General features: G+C 41.4%; 1 protein-coding gene and 6 non-coding genes across 7 annotated transcripts; all 7 read left to right on the top strand.

Moving 5' to 3' along the window:
* The first annotated feature begins 59 nt into the window (after positions 1 to 59).
* Positions 60 to 23195, top strand: TAF1D (TATA-box binding protein associated factor, RNA polymerase I subunit D). The gene is made up of 14 exons (XM_067466525.1): positions 60 to 101; positions 2899 to 2963; positions 4308 to 4749; positions 4924 to 5099; positions 7270 to 7324; positions 8022 to 8089; positions 9899 to 10261; positions 10701 to 10750; positions 12286 to 12351; positions 12834 to 12867; positions 13579 to 13728; positions 15399 to 15445; positions 21894 to 21979; positions 22501 to 23195. Exons 2-7 carry the CDS (start codon positions 2908 to 2910, stop codon positions 9924 to 9926), a joined length of 825 nt encoding a protein of 274 aa, XP_067322626.1. The 5' UTR covers positions 60 to 101; positions 2899 to 2907; the 3' UTR covers positions 9927 to 10261; positions 10701 to 10750; positions 12286 to 12351; positions 12834 to 12867; positions 13579 to 13728; positions 15399 to 15445; positions 21894 to 21979; positions 22501 to 23195.
* On the top strand, positions 9699 to 9776 carry LOC132772463 (small nucleolar RNA SNORD5). Its single transcript, XR_009631196.2, has one exon. It is a non-coding gene; the product is annotated as a small nucleolar RNA SNORD5 (small nucleolar RNA).
* LOC132772448 (small nucleolar RNA SNORA8) lies at positions 10835 to 10973 on the top strand. The gene has a single exon (XR_009631182.2). It is a non-coding gene; the product is annotated as a small nucleolar RNA SNORA8 (small nucleolar RNA).
* On the top strand, positions 12398 to 12536 carry LOC132772449 (small nucleolar RNA SNORA1). The gene has a single exon (XR_009631183.2). It is a non-coding gene; the product is annotated as a small nucleolar RNA SNORA1 (small nucleolar RNA).
* LOC132772447 (small nucleolar RNA Z40) lies at positions 13155 to 13228 on the top strand. The gene has a single exon (XR_009631181.1). It is a non-coding gene; the product is annotated as a small nucleolar RNA Z40 (small nucleolar RNA).
* On the top strand, positions 15201 to 15332 carry LOC132772451 (small nucleolar RNA SNORA18). Its single transcript, XR_009631185.2, has one exon. It is a non-coding gene; the product is annotated as a small nucleolar RNA SNORA18 (small nucleolar RNA).
* On the top strand, positions 15744 to 15867 carry LOC137096764 (small nucleolar RNA SNORA32). Its single transcript, XR_010909716.1, has one exon. It is a non-coding gene; the product is annotated as a small nucleolar RNA SNORA32 (small nucleolar RNA).
* Positions 23196 to 23390: the final 195 nt, after the last annotated feature.

Raw genomic sequence — 23390 nt, 5'->3', positions numbered from 1 at the left:
CCCGTCAACCCCGAAACCCAACTCTCGCGAGAACGGCTAAACTATTTAAGCGGGCCCTCTTCAAGCGTTCGGCCTTGTTTGGCTTCGGGAACGGAACTGTTGTGAGTCGTGAATGAATAAGTATCCATTGTCATCCGCTTGAATTAATGCTCAGGTTAGAGCGTGGCCTGTTAATTGATAATTTAGGGATATTTTTTGTTTATTTTGGGTACGATATCGGGGTGATTAAGGGAAGATAAAGGGGTGAAAAGCGAGGTTGAGTTTCCTCCCCTCTGGCGCCATTGCTTCTCATGGGCCTTGGCTAGAATTAGGCTTTCAGATTTCCCTTAAATGAAAGGCCCAGGAGTCTTACACTCCAAATAATCATCCAATATACTTGCTTTCCAAAAGTTTTGGAATGTTAGTTTAATATTTCATATTTCATGGCATGGATTGATTTGTATTTTATAATTCCATGTTTGCATCTCAATTTCATATTTTATGGCATGGATTGATTGATTTGTATGTTATAATTTCATGTTTGCATCTCAATAAAGAGATACAAATAGAATATGCATAAATATAACAATTGTAATATTTTATTTACAATTGAATAGGCTTATATTTTATTTTTACATACTGCACTTATATATATATATAGAGAGAGAGAATATATATATATTTATATATAGAATATATATATATATAGTATATATGTGTATATTTATATGAATAAAAATGTAATGTTCATTTGTGGGATTAACATAACTCAAAAACCACTGGACGAATTGACACCAAATTTGGACACAAGACACCTAACAGTCCAATGAGTGACCATCACTCATAAAAACACTGAAAACTACAGCAGACGAGGCTTAAAAAACAAAAAATGCATTACAACGCATGCACAAAACCATCTATGTACACAAATATACATATATACACAAACATATACACACACATACACACACAAAACACATATACACAAGGGACAGTCACACACACGAATTTGTGCTATGTTAATAATATATTATTAGCATATACTAATATTGTGCTATGCTAATTTATTGTATGTACACATAATACTGATAATATAATGAAATGAAATATAATACTTATAATAATACTAGCTGTCCCCTGCCAAGTGTTGCTGTGGCCCAGTCTGTGTATATGTGTTTTGTGTGTGTGTGTATTTGTGTATATGTGTATATATGTGGTTTTGAGAATGTGTTGTAATGTATTTTTTGTTTAAGTCTCTCGCTGTGTTTTTCAGTGTTTTTATGAGTGATGGTCACTTGTTGGCCTGATAGGTTTATTGTATCCAAATGTTTGTGTATATGTGTATATATGTGGTTTTGAGCATGCGTTGTAATGTATTTTTTTTATTTTTTGGTTTTTTAAGTCTCTCCCGCTGTGTTTTTATGAGTGATGGTCACTTGTTGACCTGATAGGTCTATTGTGTCCAAATTTGGTGTCAATTCACCCAGTGGTTTTTGAGTTATGTTAATCCTACAGACGAACATTACATTTTTATTTATATGGATATAATTTTTATTTTTTGGTTTAAGTCTCTCCCGCTGTGTTTTTCAGTGTTTTTATGAGTGATGGTCACTTGTTGGCCTGATAGGTGTATTGTGTCCAAATTTAGTTTTAATTCACCCAGTGGTTTTTTGAATTATGTTAATCCCACAAACGAACATTACATTTTTATTTATATTGATATAATAATATTAACATATTATACTAATATTGTGCAATGCTAATAATATAATATATTGTATATACATATAATATTGATAATATTATAATGTAATGCAATATAATAACCATAATAATGTAATATAGTAATACTAATGCATTAAATATAATTGCTCCTGATAATATATAATATACTTTTAATTATATATTTTAAATTGTAAGATTTTTGATGGTGAGCCGCTTTGAGTCTGTATGGAGAAATAAAATGGGATATAAATAAGTTATATATATATATATATACACACACACACACTATATGCACACTATGTGTGTATATATATAGAATATATATAGGGGGAAATGCAATATAAGCCTATTCGGTTCAATTATATATGTGTGTGTGTAAGCTGCTGCCTTTTGGTGGTGCAGCGGCTTAAACCACAGAGCTGCTAAACTTGCTGACCGCAAGGATGGCAGTTTGAATCCAGGTAGTGGGGTGAGCTCCTGCTGTTAGCCACACCTTCTAGCAACCTAGTAGTTTGAAAACATGCAAATGTGAGGAGATCAATAGGTACCGCTTCGATGGGAAGGAAACGGTGCTCCATGCAGTCATGCCGGCCACATGACTCTGGAGGTGTCTATGGACAATGCTGGCTCTTTGGCTTAGAAACTGAGATGAGCACCACCTCCAGAGTTGAACAAGATTAGACTTAATGTCAGGCGAAACCTTTACTATATGTGTATAGACACGTGTGTGTGTGTGTGTGTGTGTGTGTGTGTGTGAGAGAGAGAGAGAGAGAGAGAGAGGCTCCGGTCTTGTAAACAATCCCTTGAGAATAAAAACCTGTTGATGTCAGTGAGGATCATTTATTGCATAGGATTGTATTGTTAGGTCCTTAATTCATACGTTTTAGTAGATATGAGGTGAATCTACATTGTAGAATTAATGCAATTTAACACCATTTGAGATTCCATTACTATGGAATCATGAGGGTTGTAGTTTTGCCGCCTCTATAAATGAATTGCCTGGCAATATTTTGAAAATGCCCGGTTTTTATGCCTCTTTTTTAGACTTATTATAAGGGTATTAACTTTTAGAATCTGAATAGTAAGAGGAAGCTCCTTGTTTTTTGTAAATGTTCTCTAACTTGCAATATATTTGCTCTCAAGATTTTCAAAATACTAACATTTCTCTCCTGATTCCCCCCAATTCTATGCTAGGAGCTGAACATGGCTGATATTTGTGAGACAGAAGACTCTGCTGCACATCACCAGGATTCAAAAAAGTGAGTCCTTAATCTGTACATAAAATTGCAAGGTGTCGTCATAGGGTTTCTGAAGTGCAGCTGCATCTATTACCTGTATTTGCAATCTTGGCTGAGCTTCCTGGTAGAAAAGTTTCTAGCTGTAGGGCTTGCAACTTTGCTAAAATTGAAATTATTCAGTTTGCATATATTATCTGTGTGTCGTTGAAGAATTGTACATCCTGTGTGATTTCTTCCAGTTGGTGAAATATGCTTCTGAGTTACTAGAGTGTATTATTATGTATTATGGCAGGCACGGGCAAACTTTGGCCCTCCAGGTGTTTTGGACTTCAATTCCCACAATTCCTAACACAATTCCCCATACAGCATATCAAATTGTTCTACCAGATTAGGTTGATGGGAGATACTATATTTTTATTTATATCCTGCTTTTAGTAGGGTTATCCAGAAAATAAGGTTACAAGGCATGTAGCTCTCGCAGGGAATTTTCTTGTGGGAAATTGGTATTGCTGTGTGGGAAGCCAACGGAGGCAAATGAGCAGTGCCAGTCGTCAGTAGCTCATCAACTGATGTGAAGGTTAGAGATGAGCATCCTCATTCCATTTCCCTTCAAGTGCGAAGTTTGCGTTGTAATACCTCAATGCAAAGGGCACAAATGCTGCCGCGGTTCATCACAAAATTGATTCAGTTTATGGAGAGGACGTAATGTCAAGAGAGCATGCGACAAAATGGGTACAGAATATATTGTGAGACCATGAAGAAACTTCACAGAGCCATCCAAAACAAAAGTCATGGGATGCTGATGGCGGGAGTCTGTCTCCTTAATGACAATGCGCGTCCGCACACAGCTCACGCAACACAAGAGTTGTTGACTTCATTTGATTGGGATATTTTAAGTCACCCCTAGCACAGCCCGATCTTGCACCCAGTGACTATAATCTGTTCACTAAATTGAAGGAACGCCTTGGTGGAAAACACTTCTCTGACAAGGAGGTGAAAATCAAAGTGACAAACTGGCTGAAAAAGGTGAAGGAAAACTTCAATGACACTGACATCAAAAACTTGTCCCACAGATGACAAAATGTATTGAACTGAATGGTGATTTTTGTGGAAAAATAATGTAATACCCATGCTACAATCCTTGCAATTTTTGTTAAAATATATTCATTCTTTGTATTTAAAAAAATCTTGTCACCTTACTTTCTGGATAACCCTCGTATCTCTGGATTGAAGCTTGACATCTGCACACTTGCAGATTGAGGGAGTCTGGTGTATATTCTAAGAAAGGATTTCTCTCATATATAATGTAAGGAAATTAACTAATTATGCCACTGAGCAACTGTTCACTTTTCATTTCTGTAACAGGACCAAAGCTGACTCGCATTCGCCAAAGCAAACAAAGAAAGGAAAAATGGGTTCGGCAAAGTGTGGACCGCCTTCTGCAAATGCACCTGGTGGAAGAAGAGCAGGCGTTACTAATTCAAATGGCTCAGGGAAGCCTGGGGTCCAGGTGAAATTACCTAAGCCTAAAGTTGACCTCAAAGCTCTTTTTGACTACTACTTTGTAAGACAACAGCATAAAAAGTGCAAAAAAATGAGGCTAAGGGAAAAGAGAAAACGCAGAACTAAGAAAAAAACACCTGAGGAAGAGCGGCCGAAGATCCGACTGCCTCTGAGAAAGAGGCGGGCGAGAATCCCAGCACGTGAGCGATGGAGGGAAGCGAGAGAGGGGGGCCTCCAGTTTCCTTTTGTGGAGAAACTTAGTGGAAGGAAACACATTCCATTTAAACTTGTGTGTCGATATGAGGTAAGTTACTCTTAAGCCCAGACTTAGACAAGATATTGCTGTCTGATCTGAAGTTTTGTACTAAATTAATCTTGTTCATAATTTGGGGACTCCCTGCATTGCACAAAAAATTGAATTGCTTGTCTTTTCATCTTCTTGTTCCTTGGTATTAACCATAGAACCATTCTTTCCTAGCAATTAGCTGTACAAGGATACTTCAGATACATTAAAACGCTGAAATGTGAGCGCCTCCTTGAAAAGTCTTTGGCAGAATTGAATGCTGGGGATGATCTAGAAAATGAGAGCCTGGAGACACGGAAGTACAAATACCTGGATGATGATGGTCCTCTTTCTCCCATTGAAGAGCCAGAGTATGTATAATTATGCTTCTCTGGTCTTTCTAATCTCTATAGTTGAGAAAATCATCTTTAAACCTGAAATTTAATGCTAGATCACTTTCTCCAAGCTTGTATGTCAATATTTTTTTAAATCTTTTGAGCAGTTTCAGCAACTGTTTTTTTAAACTTATGTTACGATTTCAAAATATAGGAATCGGTTTCTGTCTGCTTTTCCAGCAGATATTGTCCTTGGCTCACTGACCATAGTTGCTTGGGACGATGGACATTGTAGTACAGAATATCTGAATGAAACCAGGTTCCCCAACCTTACCCTGAACAGTATTTTGAAGAAAAAAACCCATTTAGACTAATACCAGAAATTGCTCATTTCTTGGTCCTATGAATTTGTTCAATATTACTTTCAGAAATAGCAGTTACAGAGCTTTGAGACGTTTTCTATATCACCAGTGATATAGGGCGCATTTTTAAAAAACCTTTACTGTTTTCTAGTTGAATGGGAAATTAAGTAGGAACGCATTCTAGGAAAGGTTTTTCAGCCCAGATGTGAAGTGCATCTCAGTTTTTTCTACTTGCTTACAATCGGAAATTATAATGTGTGTTAGGCGATTTGACTGTGAGATTGTTCATGTAAATAATTTCTTTTTTGTGAAACTTGTTGCAAATATTAAACATTAACTGGGTATTTTTGATTACAAGTGTGAATCAAGCGCTGAAAGAGTTAGTAGGCCAATGCCTGTTAGAGTCAGTGGGCCAAAGCTAGAGTCTTCCTGAGGAGAGTGAGTAGGCTGAAGCCTGTTAGTTAATGGGCCAATGCTAGTGTCATCCCGTGGAGTGTGAGGTAAACCTCTGTGTGAGAGAATGCCTCAGTGGGAAAATCGGCCTCATTGTTAGTAGGCCTGAGTGTGAGTGAGGTAGGCCTTGTGTGAAGGTTAAACTATTTGTGCTATGGAAACTTTGTTATTGTAAGTAGTGCAGCCATATTATTTTACTATAAAGGAAAGCCTCCTATGGAAGATATCACATGTTTTTGTTCTTTATACAACTTTCGGCTACATGTGCTGGGTCACACTGCTGCTAATAAGTTATTCTGCTGTACATTTATGAGGAGGGTCTTTTGTTAATAAGCTCACTCACTCAACACTTGTATATGTAACACTTCAGAAATGTAAATTGTAAAAGAAGTTTTATAGTACAACATTAAATAAATCTAGATTTAATGAGCAAATTACTGCATCTTTCAACTTCCTCCTAAATTTAATTTTTTTCCAGGCCTTCGTGAACACATAAAATTTTCCCCTCCCGCTGAATCATATGTGGCACCTTGATATTTCAATATGACAAATACCATCTTGTACTTTATGTGGGAAGGTCCCCTACTTATTTATTTATTTACAGTATTTATATTTCCCCCCTTCTCACCCTGCAGGGGACTCAGGGCTGATTACAATGTACACATATATGGCAAACATTCAATGCCAAAGACACACAACAGATATAGACAAACAGTCAGAGGCTATTTAACTTTTCTGGCCGCCAGGAGATCTGTCGCTTTCATCGTCCATCTGCGACACTGATGAAGAACTTCCGCATTCCCCGCATGCTTTTCTGGAGTCTTTTCTTATGGCCTCGTAAATTTTGTTAAATTAGCCTCCCACACATAGGTGGTACCTAATTTTCCTACTTGACAGATGCAACTGTCTTTCGGGTTGCAAAGGACAACAACAAGCTACACAATTGGTCGGAAGCTCACTCTGACCCGGGCTGGCTTTGAACTCATGACCTTGTGGTCAGTAGTGATCTTAATGCAGCTGACTCTCAGACAGTTGCGCCACAGTCCCGGTGCTATGGAAACTTTGTTTTTCTAAATAGAACAATAATAAGTGCAAGTAAAGAATTGTACTGATTGGGAGGGACAATGCCTTGGAAAAGGACAGGAGACTCTAGAATTGAGTGCACATATTGGGAGTATACTGTAGTAATGAGAAGCTGTTCTCGATGCCTCTGTTCTGTCATATGTGGCAATCCTATTACATTATTATAAGCACTGCCTTGAAAAAACTATGCAAAATGCCTCCAGTCTTCTATGAAGCTCTTTACAAATCTCTATTATTCAGTACTTGTATTTCTTATTTTTAATAGTATGTATGGAGGTGATTGCGATTGTGCGATTATTGTTTTTCAGTGAAGAAGACCCAAATACGAATTCTGGTAATGATGATATTGGTGCCAGGATAGTGGTAAGCATGCACTTAAGTTGGATTACTTCACCCTGTAAACTTAATACATCAGTAAACTTAAAACTATTGGCTGCATTTCTCAAATGGTTTGTCAAGGGTGTGTATCTTCACTGTAGAAGGCAGTTTGACACCACTATAAGGGCCAGGGCTCAATGATGAGAATTGTAATGTAGTGAGGCACCAGCACTCTTTTGAGAGAGAAGGCTCAAGGCCTTACCAAACTACAAGTCCCATGCTTCCGTAACATTGAGTTGTGGCAGTCAAAGTGGTCTCGAACGGCATTAATTCCACAATGTAGATCAGGCATGGGCAAACTTCAGCCCTCCAGGTGTTTTGGACTTCAACTCCCACAATTTGAATTGTGGGAGTTGAAGTCCAAAACACCTGGAGGGCCGAAGCTTGCCCATGCCTGATTGTAGATGCACCCTAAAACCCTCATACGATAGGCCTTATAATGAAATCCTGATAATAGCACAGCAAAACTTCTATTAACACCCCTTTCCAGCTTACCTGTCTATTCTTTATTTAAGATGCATGCAAATTATTTTTTTAATCAGTGCAAGATGTTAGGATGCATTTTTGTTTAGGACGTTTGGAAAGGAAAAGTACAGCAAATTTAACTTTCATTGCTCTGATGTTGACATCCTTCTGGTTTCTGTGAGGGAAAAACCTGCATATCTTTCTTTCATTGCCACAGGAGAAAAGTTCCTTTATCCTAAGTAGTATAATTCCGGAGAAGAAGAAGAAATACAAAAAGAAAACCAAGTGAGTTGGGCTTTTATGCAGAATGATGTTAAGGTGGTAGTTCCAGTGTGGTGGTTCCAGTGTGCCTTCCCAGAATAAGGAAAACTTTCAGCAATACGCCCTCTACATGCACTTTATCACTGATTTAGGATTACCTGCGCACCCCCATCTCTCTGAAAACTTTATCCCAGTTATATCCTACCTAGTTCATGCCCAGCATTATTTTTTAAACTTTAAATCATTACATTTGGCCCAGCCTTAGGTTTTTTAAATGCTTGTGTGTTACTGTTATTGTTTATTGTTTGTTTTCAGTTATGAGATGTATTGTTACTATTATAGCCATTTTCCAGTAACAGGAATGTAACAACAATGGACAATTTTTACATAAATAAGCGTCAGGGTGAGACTTGTATTGTGAGGGAAAATGTGCATAAATTGGGAGCCTGAGCCATGTAGCAATTAAAAGATCTGAAAGCTTGACTTGTAATGTGGGCAGTCCCCAAATTACAAACCTCTGAGTTACAAATGTGGTTCCTGCAGCTGAGAAAGGAGGCATACAAATATCGTAAATAAATAAATAAATGACTCATAGTTGAGAACAGGAAGTGAGAGAAATATACCCATAGGAAGGGAAATTCACTCCTGAAAGAGTTATCATGGGGAAAAGGTGTCTTCACTGAAGCTGTTTTAGCAGCCGTGGTTAATTGGAGCCAGTTTGTGCACTGCAGTTCTTTTATATATATATATAAATAATCTTTTATTAAATTTTCAATAAGAATTACATTCAATGAGGTGGGGGGGGGAAGGGGGTGGGCGAGACAAAGGGAGGGGAAGAAACAAGGGACAAGAAACAAGAAACAGCGACAACAGAAAAAAAACATGTACAACAATACAGCAAAAACATTACCTTTACCTACAAAAACATCCATTCAATTCATACCGGACCCCGGGGGGGGGGGGGGGTTCCCTTCCATACCCGCATCCTACTACGGTCACATTAACAGACTCTTTTAAGGTAACATTTACACAAGATTAAAAACACAATTGCGACTTCCATTTAGCTTCTAAACAATCTTATTTACCTATGTTTCCCGGTGGCCCTCATGAGGAGGGGGGACACCAGATTTCTTTGTCACCCGTCCATACTAATGATGAGCCTATTTGTATCTCCTCTATTTTTTATTCCCATACATTTTATTTTTCAACCTTATTTTTTTCATACTCCTCAAAGATTGTCCAATCTGTCTGTTTTACTGCTTTTCCCGAGCAGCTTCTGAGGAGGAATGTTAGTCTGTCCATGTCTCTTATTTCTATTAGTTTATCCAACCAGTCTTCTGTTTTGGGGGTGTGTTCATCTTTCCAATGCTTAGCCAATGTTATTCGGGCAGCGGTAGATATATATGTAAATAAGATATCTTCGTTGCTGTTCAGTTTTAGGGCTTCATCTGTTAGATTGAGTAGAAAGTAATCCGGCTTTTTCGGAAACTTTTTCTTTTGTATCTTTTGTGCCTCTCTGTGTATGACTTGCTAGAATTTATCTACCACCGGGCAAGTCCACCACATGTAGAAGTATGTTCCTGGCTGATCTTTACATCTCCAACATGTGTTTCTATATTTGGTATGCACTGCAGTTCTTGTGATGATTGTTTCCTAGTTCAACTGCTGAGTGATTCCAGAAATGAACTAAAACTTTAATAATCTGATTGGAACTGAGTGCAAGGCATCCGTAAACTAGCTTAAGTGCTTCCATATGAAGGCAATGTTGAAAAGAATCTCAGCTGATGCCACATTGCCATTTCCTTCACCTACTTTTCTTTTTTTCCATACCAGGAGCAGCAAAAATGAATCATCTCCATGACAGAATCCTGCAAATGATGGCACCTCTTGCTTGCGTCATTTCATGGACTTCAGTAAACTCATGGCATGTCTGGGAATTTTTAGTGGAGCTCATCCTCTGCTTTCTTTACAGTTTTTTTTTAAATAGCCATTTGCCTAGTTTATTTGGAATGCAGTGGCACCCAGTTTTTTGCATGAAGAGAAACTTGAAGGCTGGTTTGAAATAAAAATAACAAGAATTTCTAACATGAGATGGAGTTAGGTCTTGGTGCAACGATAGCTCTACCTGCCTTGCTTCTCAATTGGCTGCCATCCCACTTTGAGACGGGAGAATGTCTGACATCATTGATGCTAAATGTAAGTTTGTGTTTGAATTCAATCTGTGGTTCTGTAAAGGTTAATGTTGCTTTCTGCTATCAGGTTTATGGAGCAATAGGGAAGAGGAAAGGAATGTAGACGTGTCTGATTTAAGAACCAGATAAGCCAAAGAATTGCATGACCACAGTATTTTTGATCCAATTTGCTTTTCCTGTCTTCAGGAGTTATCAGCACAGCTTCAGGTTTTGGCTAGTCCTGTCTGCAGAAAACCATGAAGCGAGTGCTAAGAGCATATTCTTCTTTGCAACCCATGGCTGATTTGTATTGGCTGTGTTACTTACAGGAAGGAACATAACTATTTGTATACCTGCAAATCAAGGCCCAGAATTCTTGCTTTCTGGGTAACTTCTATCCAGTAGAAACTCCAAGATATTTTAAAGAGTGAGTGTGAAACGAATGTCTTCTGATTTTTTTTCAGTGTCCTGGAAAATAAAGATCAGAAATCTTCAGCATTGTCTCACAAAAAAGGTATGTGAAGGTCCTTTAATATCCTTTTCTAAGCTGTGTATTGCATATTCAATGTCTTTCCATGGGAAGATTAGTGAAGCTTACGGCACTGAATGGTATCTGCATCCAGCAGTCTTGTCCTGGTGGCATGTTCAAAAAGCAGTGCAACATCAATTCAACATGTGGCATCGTTGGTTCTCAAGCTGCAGTGCTTGCTAAACCTGGTATTTTTGTTGAAACAAGAAGCAGTGATTGGCCAGGTGGCTGTGTTGGGGAAGATGGGAGTTGAGGCCAAGCACAGCTGGAGGGTACTGGGTGGAGTTAGTTGCAGCATCTGTTAAAACATTACTGTGAGTTTTGTTGTGTGAGTGGGCTTATTAACAAAAGACCCTAATTAATGCACACAGAGTAACTTATTAGCAGCAGTATGACCCAGCACCAGTAACCAAAAATGATAAAAAGAACAAAAACATACAGGCCAATGTTATCTGTGCCATAGGAAGCTTCTCTTTAGGGCAAAATAATATGGTTGCACTATTTACAAGAACAAGGTTTCCATAACCGCCCTGAGTCGCCTGCGGTGCGGGCTGATATGAGTGGGATATAAATAATGTAAATAAATAATAAAGTTCTTTATACTTCATTCTTTGCTTCCACACTGGGCTTCTTTCTTCTGCAGATAAACAGCTTCTCACACCGAAGCTACACAGGAGCTTTTTACACATGATGGCCTTCAACCTGGGGCTTCTCACACTGAGGCCTACTAACATTGAAGCCTACCTCATACTGAGACTTTCTCCCACAAAGGCGAACTAACACTGAGGCCTTCTCTGTATGAGGCCTACTAACACACTAAGGCCTTTCTTCCATAGAGACCTCTCACAGACTGAGAGCGGACTTGTTTATATAGAACTGCAGCTTCTGCTGAGTCATTGCATCAATTTAACCCTTTCAGTGCTTGACTCTCATTTTTGTAATTTAAAATACCTAGTTAATTTTTAATATTTCTGACAATTTTCACATGCTCTCTTTAGGTCTATAAAAATAGTAACTTTACAAGCTTTAAATCCATTATTTGGGATTGAGCTGTGTGTTTTGTTTGAGTATTTTTTAAAGTACAGAAACAGTGGGTTAAACCCCTGTGCCGGCAGGACTGAAGACTGTCAGGTCGCAGGTTCGAATCCGGGGAGAGTGCGGATGAGCTCCCTCTGTCAGCTCCAGCTCCTCATATGGGGACACAAGAGAAGCCTCTTACAAGGATGATAAAAAATCAAAACATCTGGGCGTCCCTTGGGCAACGTCCTTGCAGACGACCAATTCTCTCACACCAGAAGCAACTTGCAGTTTCTCAAGTTGCTCCTGACACAACCAAAAAAAACCCGTATATTTCCAAGTACAATGTTTTGCTTATGCCAGCTAGGGCTTATTCCTCTTAATGGAGTTGTGGGCAAACTTTGGCCGTCAAGGTGTTTTGGACTTCCACAGTTCCTAACAGCCGGTAGTTTGCCTATACCTCTCTTAATATTATGCATTCTGTTCTGTGAACTATTTTTCAGGAGTCCTCTGATAATCATTTCTGAGGTGCAGCCAGTGACGATGAAGGCAATTTCTCCATTCCAGAGGTGAAAATACGTTTTCTCTTCCGAATATATTCCATGAAGTGGCAGCTGCCTTGTTGCTGCAGTAAATGTGGACACACACTTTCTCTTTGTGTCTGGGTTATGCAATGAGGCTACAGTAAATACAGGCTATGCTTCCATCATTGTATGGCAAAATTACCTTGGTGACAATGAGGCCTGTAATAAGCATATGCCCAAGAATTATCTGGCAGAAGTGGAAAATATATGAAATACATTAGGCTTACCAGTGTCTAGTTATATCTAATTGAACTCTAGAATATCTATTATGGAGCAGATAGTGTTCTAAGTGTTGAAGTAGAGAAAGTAAAAACCTATGAACTTCTTTTCCAAGTCAGAGGGCCTTTGTAGTAGATCCTTTGGTGGTTTGTTTTGAACAGTCTGCAGTTCGTCTGCACAAATATGAAAAACGTGTAGGACAATAAACTAACTGCGCATATTTATTGGTTTTTCCCTTTTTTTGAAAGGAATCTGGATAATGTGCACCTCTTCTCTAAATTGGTAAGTAAATTGACAGTCTTATTTGGAAGTGATAGTTTCATGGTTAAATGGAGTCGTGGTTGGCTCCCTCTGTTGCCTTTCCATCTGGATGCAATTAAATTTGGATCATGCAGGACATTGAATCATAAGCTGTTTGATTACTGAGTTACGTTTAAATTGCTTTATACTTTTGAAATTTAATTAATTTGTGTTATATTGTTTTAAAGGAGGGATTAATGCATCTTAATGGGGATTGAGGAGCACTGTTTGTGTCAAAGGGGGTGTAGGACTCAGTGGGGCTTGTATGGAATTGTTATGATGATTGGCAAAATGTTCAACTGCTCTGAAAAGAGTGAATGAGAAAAAGCCGTTCTGAACATGTTAATTGACTTTACGAACTAGATACCTGGTTGTTCAACTCTTTCACAAACAAGAAAATGTATTGTAGAGTCAGATTGGAATCAGATGGGTTGCTAGGTAGATGCTCAGCCTTGCTATTACAATGGCAAAAAAGAGACAAGCTGGATTCTTTAATTTCCTAAATAGATGAGTTGGCATATCTAGGGTCAGCTTTCTATACTTAGACCTTCTAGGGTTGGTGGGTGGACATGCAAATTCCGCTGCAAAGTATTTACACAAAGAAATGTAGCAGCTTGCTTAAAGGGGTGAATTGCAACTGGAATGAGTTGTTTGGTAAACTTTCAACAATAAATAAAAGATTAAATCTTGTAGAAGCTGGTTCTGCAAAAGCATATTTGCCCTCCTTACAGCACTTGGCTGACATGTGTTCTTTCCTGGCTGCAATTTGGCAGCTGGCTTTCAGATCGGAATTACAGTACAAATACAAGGAAGAGGCGGATGCTGAAATTGACACACCTTCAGGTATGAAAACTTGTTTTCCTGTAATCTTCTAAGCTAGAAGTATTGAGGGAAGCTGTTGGAAATGGCAGCCTTCCAAGCCTTCACTATTAGTTTGTTAATGAACATATTTGCTAACCTGTATTGTATATCTAAATATATTGATTTGCCAGTTTGATTGACCTCTTTGGTATGGGAGGGGCTGCAGACTTATGATTGTACTGAACATGTTCAGACTCAAGACTCCATTTTGTTATCAGTATGCTTTTGGACTTCAGTGTAAGCCAGTGTTTAAGCTGTACAACGCTTAAAGCCTGTTGTATGAGACATTTTACCAGTTGAAGATCTCACAATAAGCCTTCTGTTAATTGAAGCAAAGAGTCTCAATTTATCCGGCTGCCTGAATGCGGCGGTTAAAAAGAACTGACCGTTAGCTCCATATGGGGCTATTTATGTAGTCGGAGGTGGGCGTGGCTTAGCTAACGGTTGTTGGAGTCTCGAGAATGTCCGATGCTGCCTGCGCGCGCGCGCAGGAATTACCATAGGTGCAAATCACAGGTGGTCACGAGGGGAAAACAGTCTTTTCAGTTGGTCAAGGGGGTTGTGTGTGGAAAGTTTGACCCAATTCTATTGTGGGTGGAGTTCAGAATGCTCTCTGATTGTAGGTCCCAGCAACTACAGCTTCCAAATGTCAAGGTCTATTCCCAAATCCCAGCAACTACAGCTTCCAAATGTCAAGGTCTATTTCCCCCAAAACTCCACCAGTATTCACATTTGGGAATATTGAGTATTCGTGTAAAGCTTGGTCCAGATCCATCATTGTTTGAGTCCACAGTGCTCTCTGGCTGTAGGTGAACTACAACTCTAAAACTTAACGTCAATGCCCACCAGACCCTTCCAGTATTTTCCATTGGTCTTGGGAGTTCTGTGTGCCTTGTTTGGTTCAATTCCATCATTGGTGGAGTTCAGAATGCTCTTTGATTGTAGGTGAACTATAAATCCCAGCTACTACAACGCCCAAATGACAAAAATCAATCCACTCCAACACCACCAGTATTAAAATTTGGGCATATCTGGTATTTGTGCCAAATTTGATCCAGAAAACAAAAATATATCCTGCATATTGGATATTTGCATTACAATTCATAACAGTAACAAAATTACAGTTATGAAGTAGCAACAAAAATAAATTTATGGTTGGGGGGTTACCACATGAGGAAATGTATTAAGGGGCAGCAGCACTAGGAAGATAGTGAACCACTGCTCTAAGGTAAACCTGCTATAGGATTTTCTTGGCAAGAATTGTTCAGAAGTGAACATTTTAATCAAAACTGCTTTTATTGGAGGCTGAGAACGTGTGATTTGCCCAAGATCAGCCATCGCTGACAAAATTTTGAACCTTCATTTCCCAGATTTCTAGTCTAGGCTTTAACAACTGCACCATATTTGCTGCCATCTAGTATATACAGGCCTTGACAATCCTGACACAATCTAACATTGAGGTCTATCCCGATGGGACTTTGCTGTATGTTCTTGTCGTTGGAAATGCCTCATAGAGAAAACTTGCGGATTCGCTTTACTCATTAAGCTGTGCTGTCAGCTTAGCGGGATAAAACTGCAAGACAAATCAATACTAAGCAATTATAATTCACACTCTCAAGAAAAAAGTATTAAGAAATGTTCTCTTTTTGCAGGTTTTAATCCAGAAACCATGTAGCAGAAAAACATTAATGAAAAAAAGGTAAAGGTTGTGATTTTATAAATTGCTTGTAAGTGTTGTAGTGGATGCAAATTGTGATTGGAACAAGACATGATCTCCACTTGACCCGAAAGATGGCTATCTTTGGTCATTCAAGGAGAAAGCTGTAGGAATACCAATCCTGACTGATTTTTGTGACCTGTTGGAAGTGTTAGCTATAGTAACAAAACACCTTTTCCACTTTGCTTAAGTGTTTTTGACATCCCAGCTGACAGCCAAGTAGCAGTCAGCCACAGAAGTGTAGATTGTACCTCAGAACCAGCATCTGGGGCCCCTGACCTGGTCTCTACCAAGGCTGCTAGGAAATGCTGTTTCTGGTATGCTGTGGACGTGACCATAAAGCAATACCTTCCAAGGATTTTGTTTTGCTACTATAGTATACACAAAATCCGTTGGAGACATTTGATGAAAATTAGAACCTGGCGCTTGCAATTTCAGAATTGTGATCCATAAAAGAAAATGTAAGACTGGGTTGTTGTAGGTTTTTTCGGGCTATATGGCCATGTTCTAAAGGCATTTTCTCCTGACGTTTCACCAGCATCTATGGCAAGCATCCTCAGAGGTAGTGAGGTCTGTTGTCAGGTTGTATGTATTTTAAAAGTTCCTCAGGACCAATTCCAGCAAAACCCTGTTTTCAGCTGTTTCAAGTTCAGTACCTTAGACCGTTACGATGACTTAATTTAGTTATTCTTCGTGTCCTCTGCGAAATCCACACCTATGGGTTTTCCCTCACGCATGCGCAGAAATCCGGAACATTCTAAAGTTTAATGAATAAAAAATGATTATTCTAAGCTCCGCCCACCTCCCCGCCCCCTCGGTATATATGCCGTCGCATGTGGCTGAGAGGTAGTTCCTTTTTCCGCGCTAATCAGACAGCATCTCGGAACGTTCTCTCTCTGTATACTACTGCTTTTGACCAAGGACTGCCTTCTGACCCGTCTTCTCCATTCCTGACTTGGACCGGCTGACTACTCTTATTGCAGGCTAGCATGTCTTCTCCTTATTTCAAAAACTGCTCGGCCTGCGGGGCTACTCTGCCCGAGGCCGATAAACACTCTAAATGTTTACTTTGTCTTGGGGAGGCCCACAATCCCCAATCATGTGAGATATGTCTGAGCTTTACAACTAGAGCCCGCAAGGGCAGAGATTCAAGATTAAAAGCTTTACTTTATGAGCGTGCCCTGGCTCCCCAGGCTCCTCCAGCCCCCTCCCATTCCTCCCCAGCCCAAGAGCCCCCTCAGCCTCCCTCTCCATGTGTTGGAGATAGGCGAGATTCGGGCCAGGCGAACGCTTCCTCAATGGAGCCGCCAAGAAAAAATCCAAGCCCTCAAAGCAAACCACGAGGGCGACAAAAGCGAAAGAAAAAAATTCAAAACAAAAAAAGGGACGGCAACTCACTGGCGAACAGCCCTTGAGTCCCCCTATACTGGAACCGATGACTCACCTCTCCGGTTCCGCCCTCCAGCTCCAAGATCCTCTCCCGACCATGCTCCATATGGAAGACCCTTCCTATCTTCCCCCTTTGGAGCTCCTGGATCCGCAACTGGATCTGCAGGCTCAGGCCTCGACGGAGTTTTCCCCCCCGCCCCTCCCTCCCTCCCAAGCCTCTCCTCCTCCTTCCCCCAGCCCACCAGATTCCCCGGCACCGGAGGAAACTCCTCCCCCAGGAAGACAAACCTCGCGCTGCCGCCAGTTTTCTCCTTCCCCTCAGCCCCCTCCTAACCCCCTCCCTTCCAAGAGAGCTAGATTGCATCCTGCAGAGCAATATCACCCCTATAGTCCCCAGGACTACCCTTACCATCTTTACCCTCCCCCAACACCATATCCTATGTATCCCTTCTATTACCCACCCCCCCAATCCTAAGGACTACAATGCCCATTATCCACCCCACTTTGCCTACCCACAACCCCCTCATGTCCCCCCAACAGCCACACTCTCTCATCCTCCTGATGAACAGCTTCAACCTGACCCTCCTCAACCCCTCCAGGACCCAATCATTCAGACTCAACAAGAAGCTGAGACAGTGGACCTTGAATCCACTGATGACACCCCAGTTATCCATGACCAACTTCCAGACTCTGACCCCTCTCCTAAGAATTTAGAAGAGTTTAAAAAATTCTCTGCCCTTCTGATAAGACTCTCCAGGGCCCTAAACCTTGCTACACCTGAACCCACAGATACTGTGGTAGATCCATGTTTCACTTCTACTGAACAACAACAACCCACTTCCACTGTGTTGCCCACTTTACCCTTCTTACTAAAAGTTCTAAAAAATACAGGAGTGGCCCCGGCTATGATCCCGGCAACTCCCAAGAGGGCAGAAAATTTATACCGTATTGACTTATCCTCAGCTTCATGGCTATCTAAAATGCCTAAAGCAAATTCTATTGTGACTGATGCTCAACCAAAACCTGTACAAACAAATCAAACTTCCCCCTCTGACAAAGAGGGAAGGAAACTTGATTCTATGGCCAAAAAATTTTACTCCTCAGCGTGTCTATTCGCACGCATGGCTCATTATGGAGTGTACATGAGTGTATACCAAACTCACCTATGGAACAAAATATCACCCTATCTAGAATTGCTACCACCAGCCGACCAACCACTGGCTCTGGCCTTTAAACAAGAAGCCCTCCTATTATCATCTTTACAAAAGGACCTGGCAAGAAATACAGCTGATGCTTCAAGCAAACTCATTGCGGGCTCGGTGGCCCTTCGTCGCCATGCCTGGTTAAGGGCTGCTATCCTCTCACAATCTCAACGCACCCTTATTGAAAACCTTCCTATGGATGAGGCAGGACTCTTCAACCCTGAAACTGACTCACAACTTGAGCATTCTCATAAGATGAAACAAACGGTCTTCAAATATGACCAACAACCATATTCTCATCAACGCCAGCGATGGGGCTCATATTACTACCGCCCTCACTACTACACCAGACCCTACAATACCTCCTTCTACAGAGGACGACAAAGACCTTACGGCCAGTCTACAACTCCACGACGCCCGCAACTCCCTTTCAGAGGTCAGTACCGTGGTACCAGACCTTCTAACATCAACAAACGTCGTTTTTAGCACACCTCTCATCACTGTCACTCATCCTCCCACACACACCCTACCACTTACATACCTAAACAGATTACAACCTTTTCTACAAACCTGGCGGACTATAACTACAGACGCCTGGGTCCTAGACATAGTCGACAGAGGTTATGCAATAGAGTTTGACAATTACCCGCCTGTTGGAAAAGTTCTCCTCACCCAACCCTCCCAGGAGATCTGGGAAGAGATTTACTCTCTCCTTCAAAAGGGAGCCATATCGGTCAACCCTGCTCATGATTCCAACAAATGTTTCTTTTCTCGATATTTCCTGATAGACAAAAGGGATGGGGGCCTACGCCCCATCCTAGATCTTCGCAGGCTCAACACCTTTATTACACCACGCAAATTCCGCATGGTTACACTCCCTAACATACTTCCATTCATTCCACCAGGATCATGGCTAGCAACAGTAGACCTCCGCGACGCCTACTTCCACATTTCAGTTAGAGAATCCCACCGCAGGTTCTTGACCTTTGCGGTACACAACACCCAATTCTCATTCAATTCTCTTCCATTTGGCTTGTCCGCTGCACCCAGAGTATTCACAAAATGCATGTCAGTTATAGCTGCACACCTCCGCCAACAAGGCATAACGATCTTTATGTACCTGGATGATTGGTTATTTTGCTCTCTCTCAAGGACGCAACTGTGCAACGATATTCATTACACCTTGTCTCTCTTGCAGGACCTGGGTCTGGTTGTAAACCGGGAAAAATCCCATCTCATCCCAACACAAAGAATCCAGTTCATAGGAGCCGTGATAGACTCCAACCTCCAAAAAGCTTTCCTCTCGGAAGACCGCTTCCTCAATCTTCAGCAAGCCATCTTGAACCTCCAAAAATCTCGACGAGCTTCGGCTTGGGCCATCCAATCCATACTTGGCCACATGTCATCTACCACAAACGTGACCCCATTCGCCCGTCTGAGGATGAGACCACTTCAGAGATGGTTCATCAAATCATTTGACCCCCTCCGGGAACCTCAATCCCGTATCTTATACCCACCACACTCCGTCCTCCACTCCCTGTCATGGTGGACAAATCAGTACAATGTTCAATCAGGGATGCCCTTCATCCAACCTCACCCATCCATGTCCCTCACGACCGACGCCTCCAGCTCGGGTTGGGGAGCGCACCTCAAGGGGTTCAAAATAAGCGGCCATTGGTCCCTTCAGGACCGCAAGTTCCACATCAATGCACTCGAGATGATGGCGGTAGAAAAGGCACTCAGAGCCTTTGTCCGCATCGTCTCGAACCACAAAGTACAGATTGTGACAGACAACACTGCAGTCAAATACTATATCAACAAGCAAGGGGGAACACGTTCCCAAACACTATTGTCCATATCGACACGGATTTGGGAATGGTGCATTCGGCGGAATGTCCTTCTCACAGCTATCCATCTACCAGGCCAAGACAACACACTAGCGGACTCTCTGAGCAGGTCCTCCAAAAACAATCACGAATGGCAACTTCATCACATACAATTCAGAGCCCTCACCCACAAATGGGGCACTCCCAGGATAGACCTGTTCGCGTCCCCTGCGAACTCGCATTGCCCTCTCTACTGCGCAAGGCTCCGCCCTCGCGCATTCCCAGGTTGTCTCGGAGACGCCTTCCTATTCCAGTGGTCCCCAGGCCTACTCTATCTCTTCCCACCCCTTCCTCTCCTATCCCCTGTCATAGCCAAAATAATTCAGGACAAGACAGATTGCATCTTAGTCACCCCCTGGTGGCTGCGCCAGCATTGGTTTGCCCCTCTCCTCCAGATCTCCAACAAAGAATTCCTCCGCCTCGAGTTGACTCCAGACCTTCTCTCTCTGGAGAACGGCCTAGTCCTCCATCCAGACCTCCGCTCCCTCTCCCTGACGGCGTGGAGGATCAGACCACAATAAACCTATCGGACGAAGTTTCACGAATAATTTTAGCCGCCCATAAACCGACCACGAAGAGGTCATATCTATATAAGTGGTCATCATTCGAAAAATTTACACGAACAGTGGGATACACACCCTTCTCAGCACCAATTCCTGTGGTTTTGGACTTCCTGGTGCTACTTTCCGAAAAAAATTTCTCCCTCTCCTCAGTTAAGTGTTACATAGCAGCAATATCCTCCTATCGCAAAAAGTCCGGCTTGCCGTCCCTTTTTCAGGATCACCTGATTCAATTGTTTCTCAAGGGCTATAAAAATGTTCACCCTCCTACCTCCCTTCCTTCCCCTCAGTGGAGCCTAGAACTAGTATTGTCACAATTGTCAAAACCTCCCTTTGAACCCATGGCCTCCAATGACATTTCCCACTTGTCCTGGAAAACGGCATTCCTTGTGGCCATTACGTCTGCTAGACGATCGAGCGAGCTTACGGCCCTTCGCTCTGACCCTCCCTATGTTAGGTTCCATGATGACAAGGTGGTCCTCCGGACCGATGTTACGTTTTTACCCAAAGTTGTTTCGAATTTTCATATGTCGCAGGATATTATTCTGCCAGCGTTTTTTCCTAACCCATCCTCCCCGTTGGAGGTAGCATTACACTCCCTCGATGTTAAGAGGGCTCTTTCCTTTTACCTTCATAGGACCTCCACTTATAGAAAATCCCCTAAGTTGTTTTTGAAATACAGAAAAGACATGCTAGGCCACCCTGTATTCTCACAAGGGCTGGCCTCGTGGATTGTTTCAACAATCCGTCTAGCTTACCAATTGGCAAACAAAGAACCTCCTTCTCATATTGTGGCCCACTCAACACGTTCAGTGTCCACTTCTTAGGCCTTTCTTCGTGGAGTCCCGTTGGACCAAATCTGTAGAGCAGCTACGTGGTCTACTCCATCCACGTTTGCTTCACACTACAAATTGGACATACAAGCAAAGAAAGACGCTGCGTTTGGCAGAGCTGTCCTTTTTTCCTGCGTGGCATGACCCACCTCCAGGTCAGTAGCTTGCTATTCACCCATAGGTGTGGATTTCGCAGAGGACACGAAGAATAAATATAGGTTGCTTACCTGTAACCGTATTTCTTCGAGTGTCCATCTGCGAAATTCACACAACCCGCCCGTCCTCCCCTCTGTCATGCTATAGACCTAGCTGCGATTAGCGCTGGGGAACTACCTCTCAGCCACATGCGACGGCATATATACCGAGGGGGCGGGGAGGTGGGCGGAGCTTAGAATAATCATTTTTTATTCATTAAACTTTAGAATGTTCCGGATTTCTGCGCATGCGCGAGGGAAAACCCATAGGTGTGAATTTCGCAGATGGACACTCGAAGAAATACGGTTACAGGTAAGCAACCTATATTTATTAGTGTTGACTTAATTCGTTACCTTTTTTTTCAGCATCTATTTAGATTTGCTACAGAAATCCACACCAAACCAGATTTAGAAAGCAAGACAGACACCAGGATCCATCTGCTGCATTAAAGGTAAGGTCTCATTATTTTGGGGCTCCTTATTAAAGGTCATTTCAAGGAGGGCTTGTGTGTATTGAACAGACAGCTCTTAACGCAATGGCCTAAGATCAAAATCCTCTGAAGGATGTCAAGGGTACTTGGTGTGCTCTGGTCTATACCAGAGGAGACATAATTTCAAACCAAAATTTTTGGAAGTTTTCCAGGGGTTACATTTGAAGTTCATGTACCAGGCAAGAAAAGTTTCCTGTGTTAGAACTTCCTCCCACAAGCAGTTTGACCTCTATCTCATAGGAAAAGACCAAATGAGCTATTGTTTAAAAAGTTAAGGCATTGCATTTTATGGTATGTGGAAAGGAAGGGCTTTAAAGCTCAAGTCTATCTTCCTTTTAAAAATATAACAATTGTATTTCAGAAGTGTGTTGGAAGAATAACTTCAAACAGAAGGAGACTGTTGTAGCCTATTCTGATGCTAAGGCATTATTGGATATCTATTCTTAACAAACTGATTAATCTACCATTTTTTCTTACTAAAGCTTTTTAGGTACATCCAGAGTTCTTGTTACTCATATACCAAGAGAAGGTTTTGGATCTCCTTCAGTCATCCCTTCAAGACTTGCCAATCCGGGAGGATCGCAACCACCACATCCTGGTGCCGGGCTTGACCCAATGAGAGATCACAAGTTTCGCTGACTTTTGAGAGCCACTTCTTGCCTGCCAGCAGCAATCGGACAGTGGCGTCCACACAGCTGAATCAACGCTCCAGTCGCAGTTATGCTGTGTTGCTGGTGCAAGTGAGCAGAACAGAAGGCTGGTCACCAGGCTGCCAGACTTTGCCTTATTGACTTGGCCGGCTCAGAAGACAACTGTCAGACTAGCAACAAAGGCCTGCGCCTGAAGAAGAGCGGTGCCATCAACACCTCACTTTTTGTCCTCAGCAAGGTGGTTGATGCTCTCACCTATTGCGTTAATTTATTGTTAAATGAATTTATTGATGATTTGTATAATGTTTTAAAATTGTTTTATTGTTTTAATTGTCATTTTTATGGAATATATATTTTTAGCATCATTGATGCCTATGTGAGGCTACCCTGAGTCCCCCTTGTAGGGAGAAGGGTGAGATAGAAATGTATGAAATAAATAAATTAAATTTGTCACCCTCAGAAAAGTTGAACTAAAAATCTGTTGGAACAGTGTGGTTCCCCTGTTAAATAAACTTTTTGTATTTTAAGTTTTCCCCCCTATGTGTCTTTTTATCTATATAAATAAACATGTAATGTTCGTTTGTGGGATTAGCAGAACTCAAAAACCACTGGACGAATTGACATCAAATTTGGACACAAGACACCTAACAACCCAATGTATGTCCTTCACTCAAAAATGTGATTTTGTCATTTGGGAGTTGTAGTTGCTGGGATTTATAGTT

This window comes from Anolis sagrei, chromosome 3 (genome assembly GCF_037176765.1).
Source record: "Anolis sagrei isolate rAnoSag1 chromosome 3, rAnoSag1.mat, whole genome shotgun sequence".
Lineage (NCBI taxonomy): Eukaryota > Metazoa > Chordata > Lepidosauria > Squamata > Dactyloidae > Anolis > Anolis sagrei.
The sequence above is the reverse complement of the archived record's forward strand: the minus strand, read 5'-3'. Positions and strand labels throughout refer to the sequence as shown.

Coding starts and splice junctions, on each gene's coding strand:
- TAF1D (XM_067466525.1), top strand. CDS start 2,908: ATGGCTGATATTTGTGAGACAGAAGACTCTGCTGCACATCACCAGGAT. Junction 7,325..8,021: donor ATATTGGTGCCAGGATAGTG/GTAAGCATGCAC, acceptor TCATTGCCACAG/GAGAAAAGTTCCTTTATCCT. Junction 8,090..9,898: donor AAATACAAAAAGAAAACCAA/GTGAGTTGGGCT, acceptor TTTCCATACCAG/GAGCAGCAAAAATGAATCAT.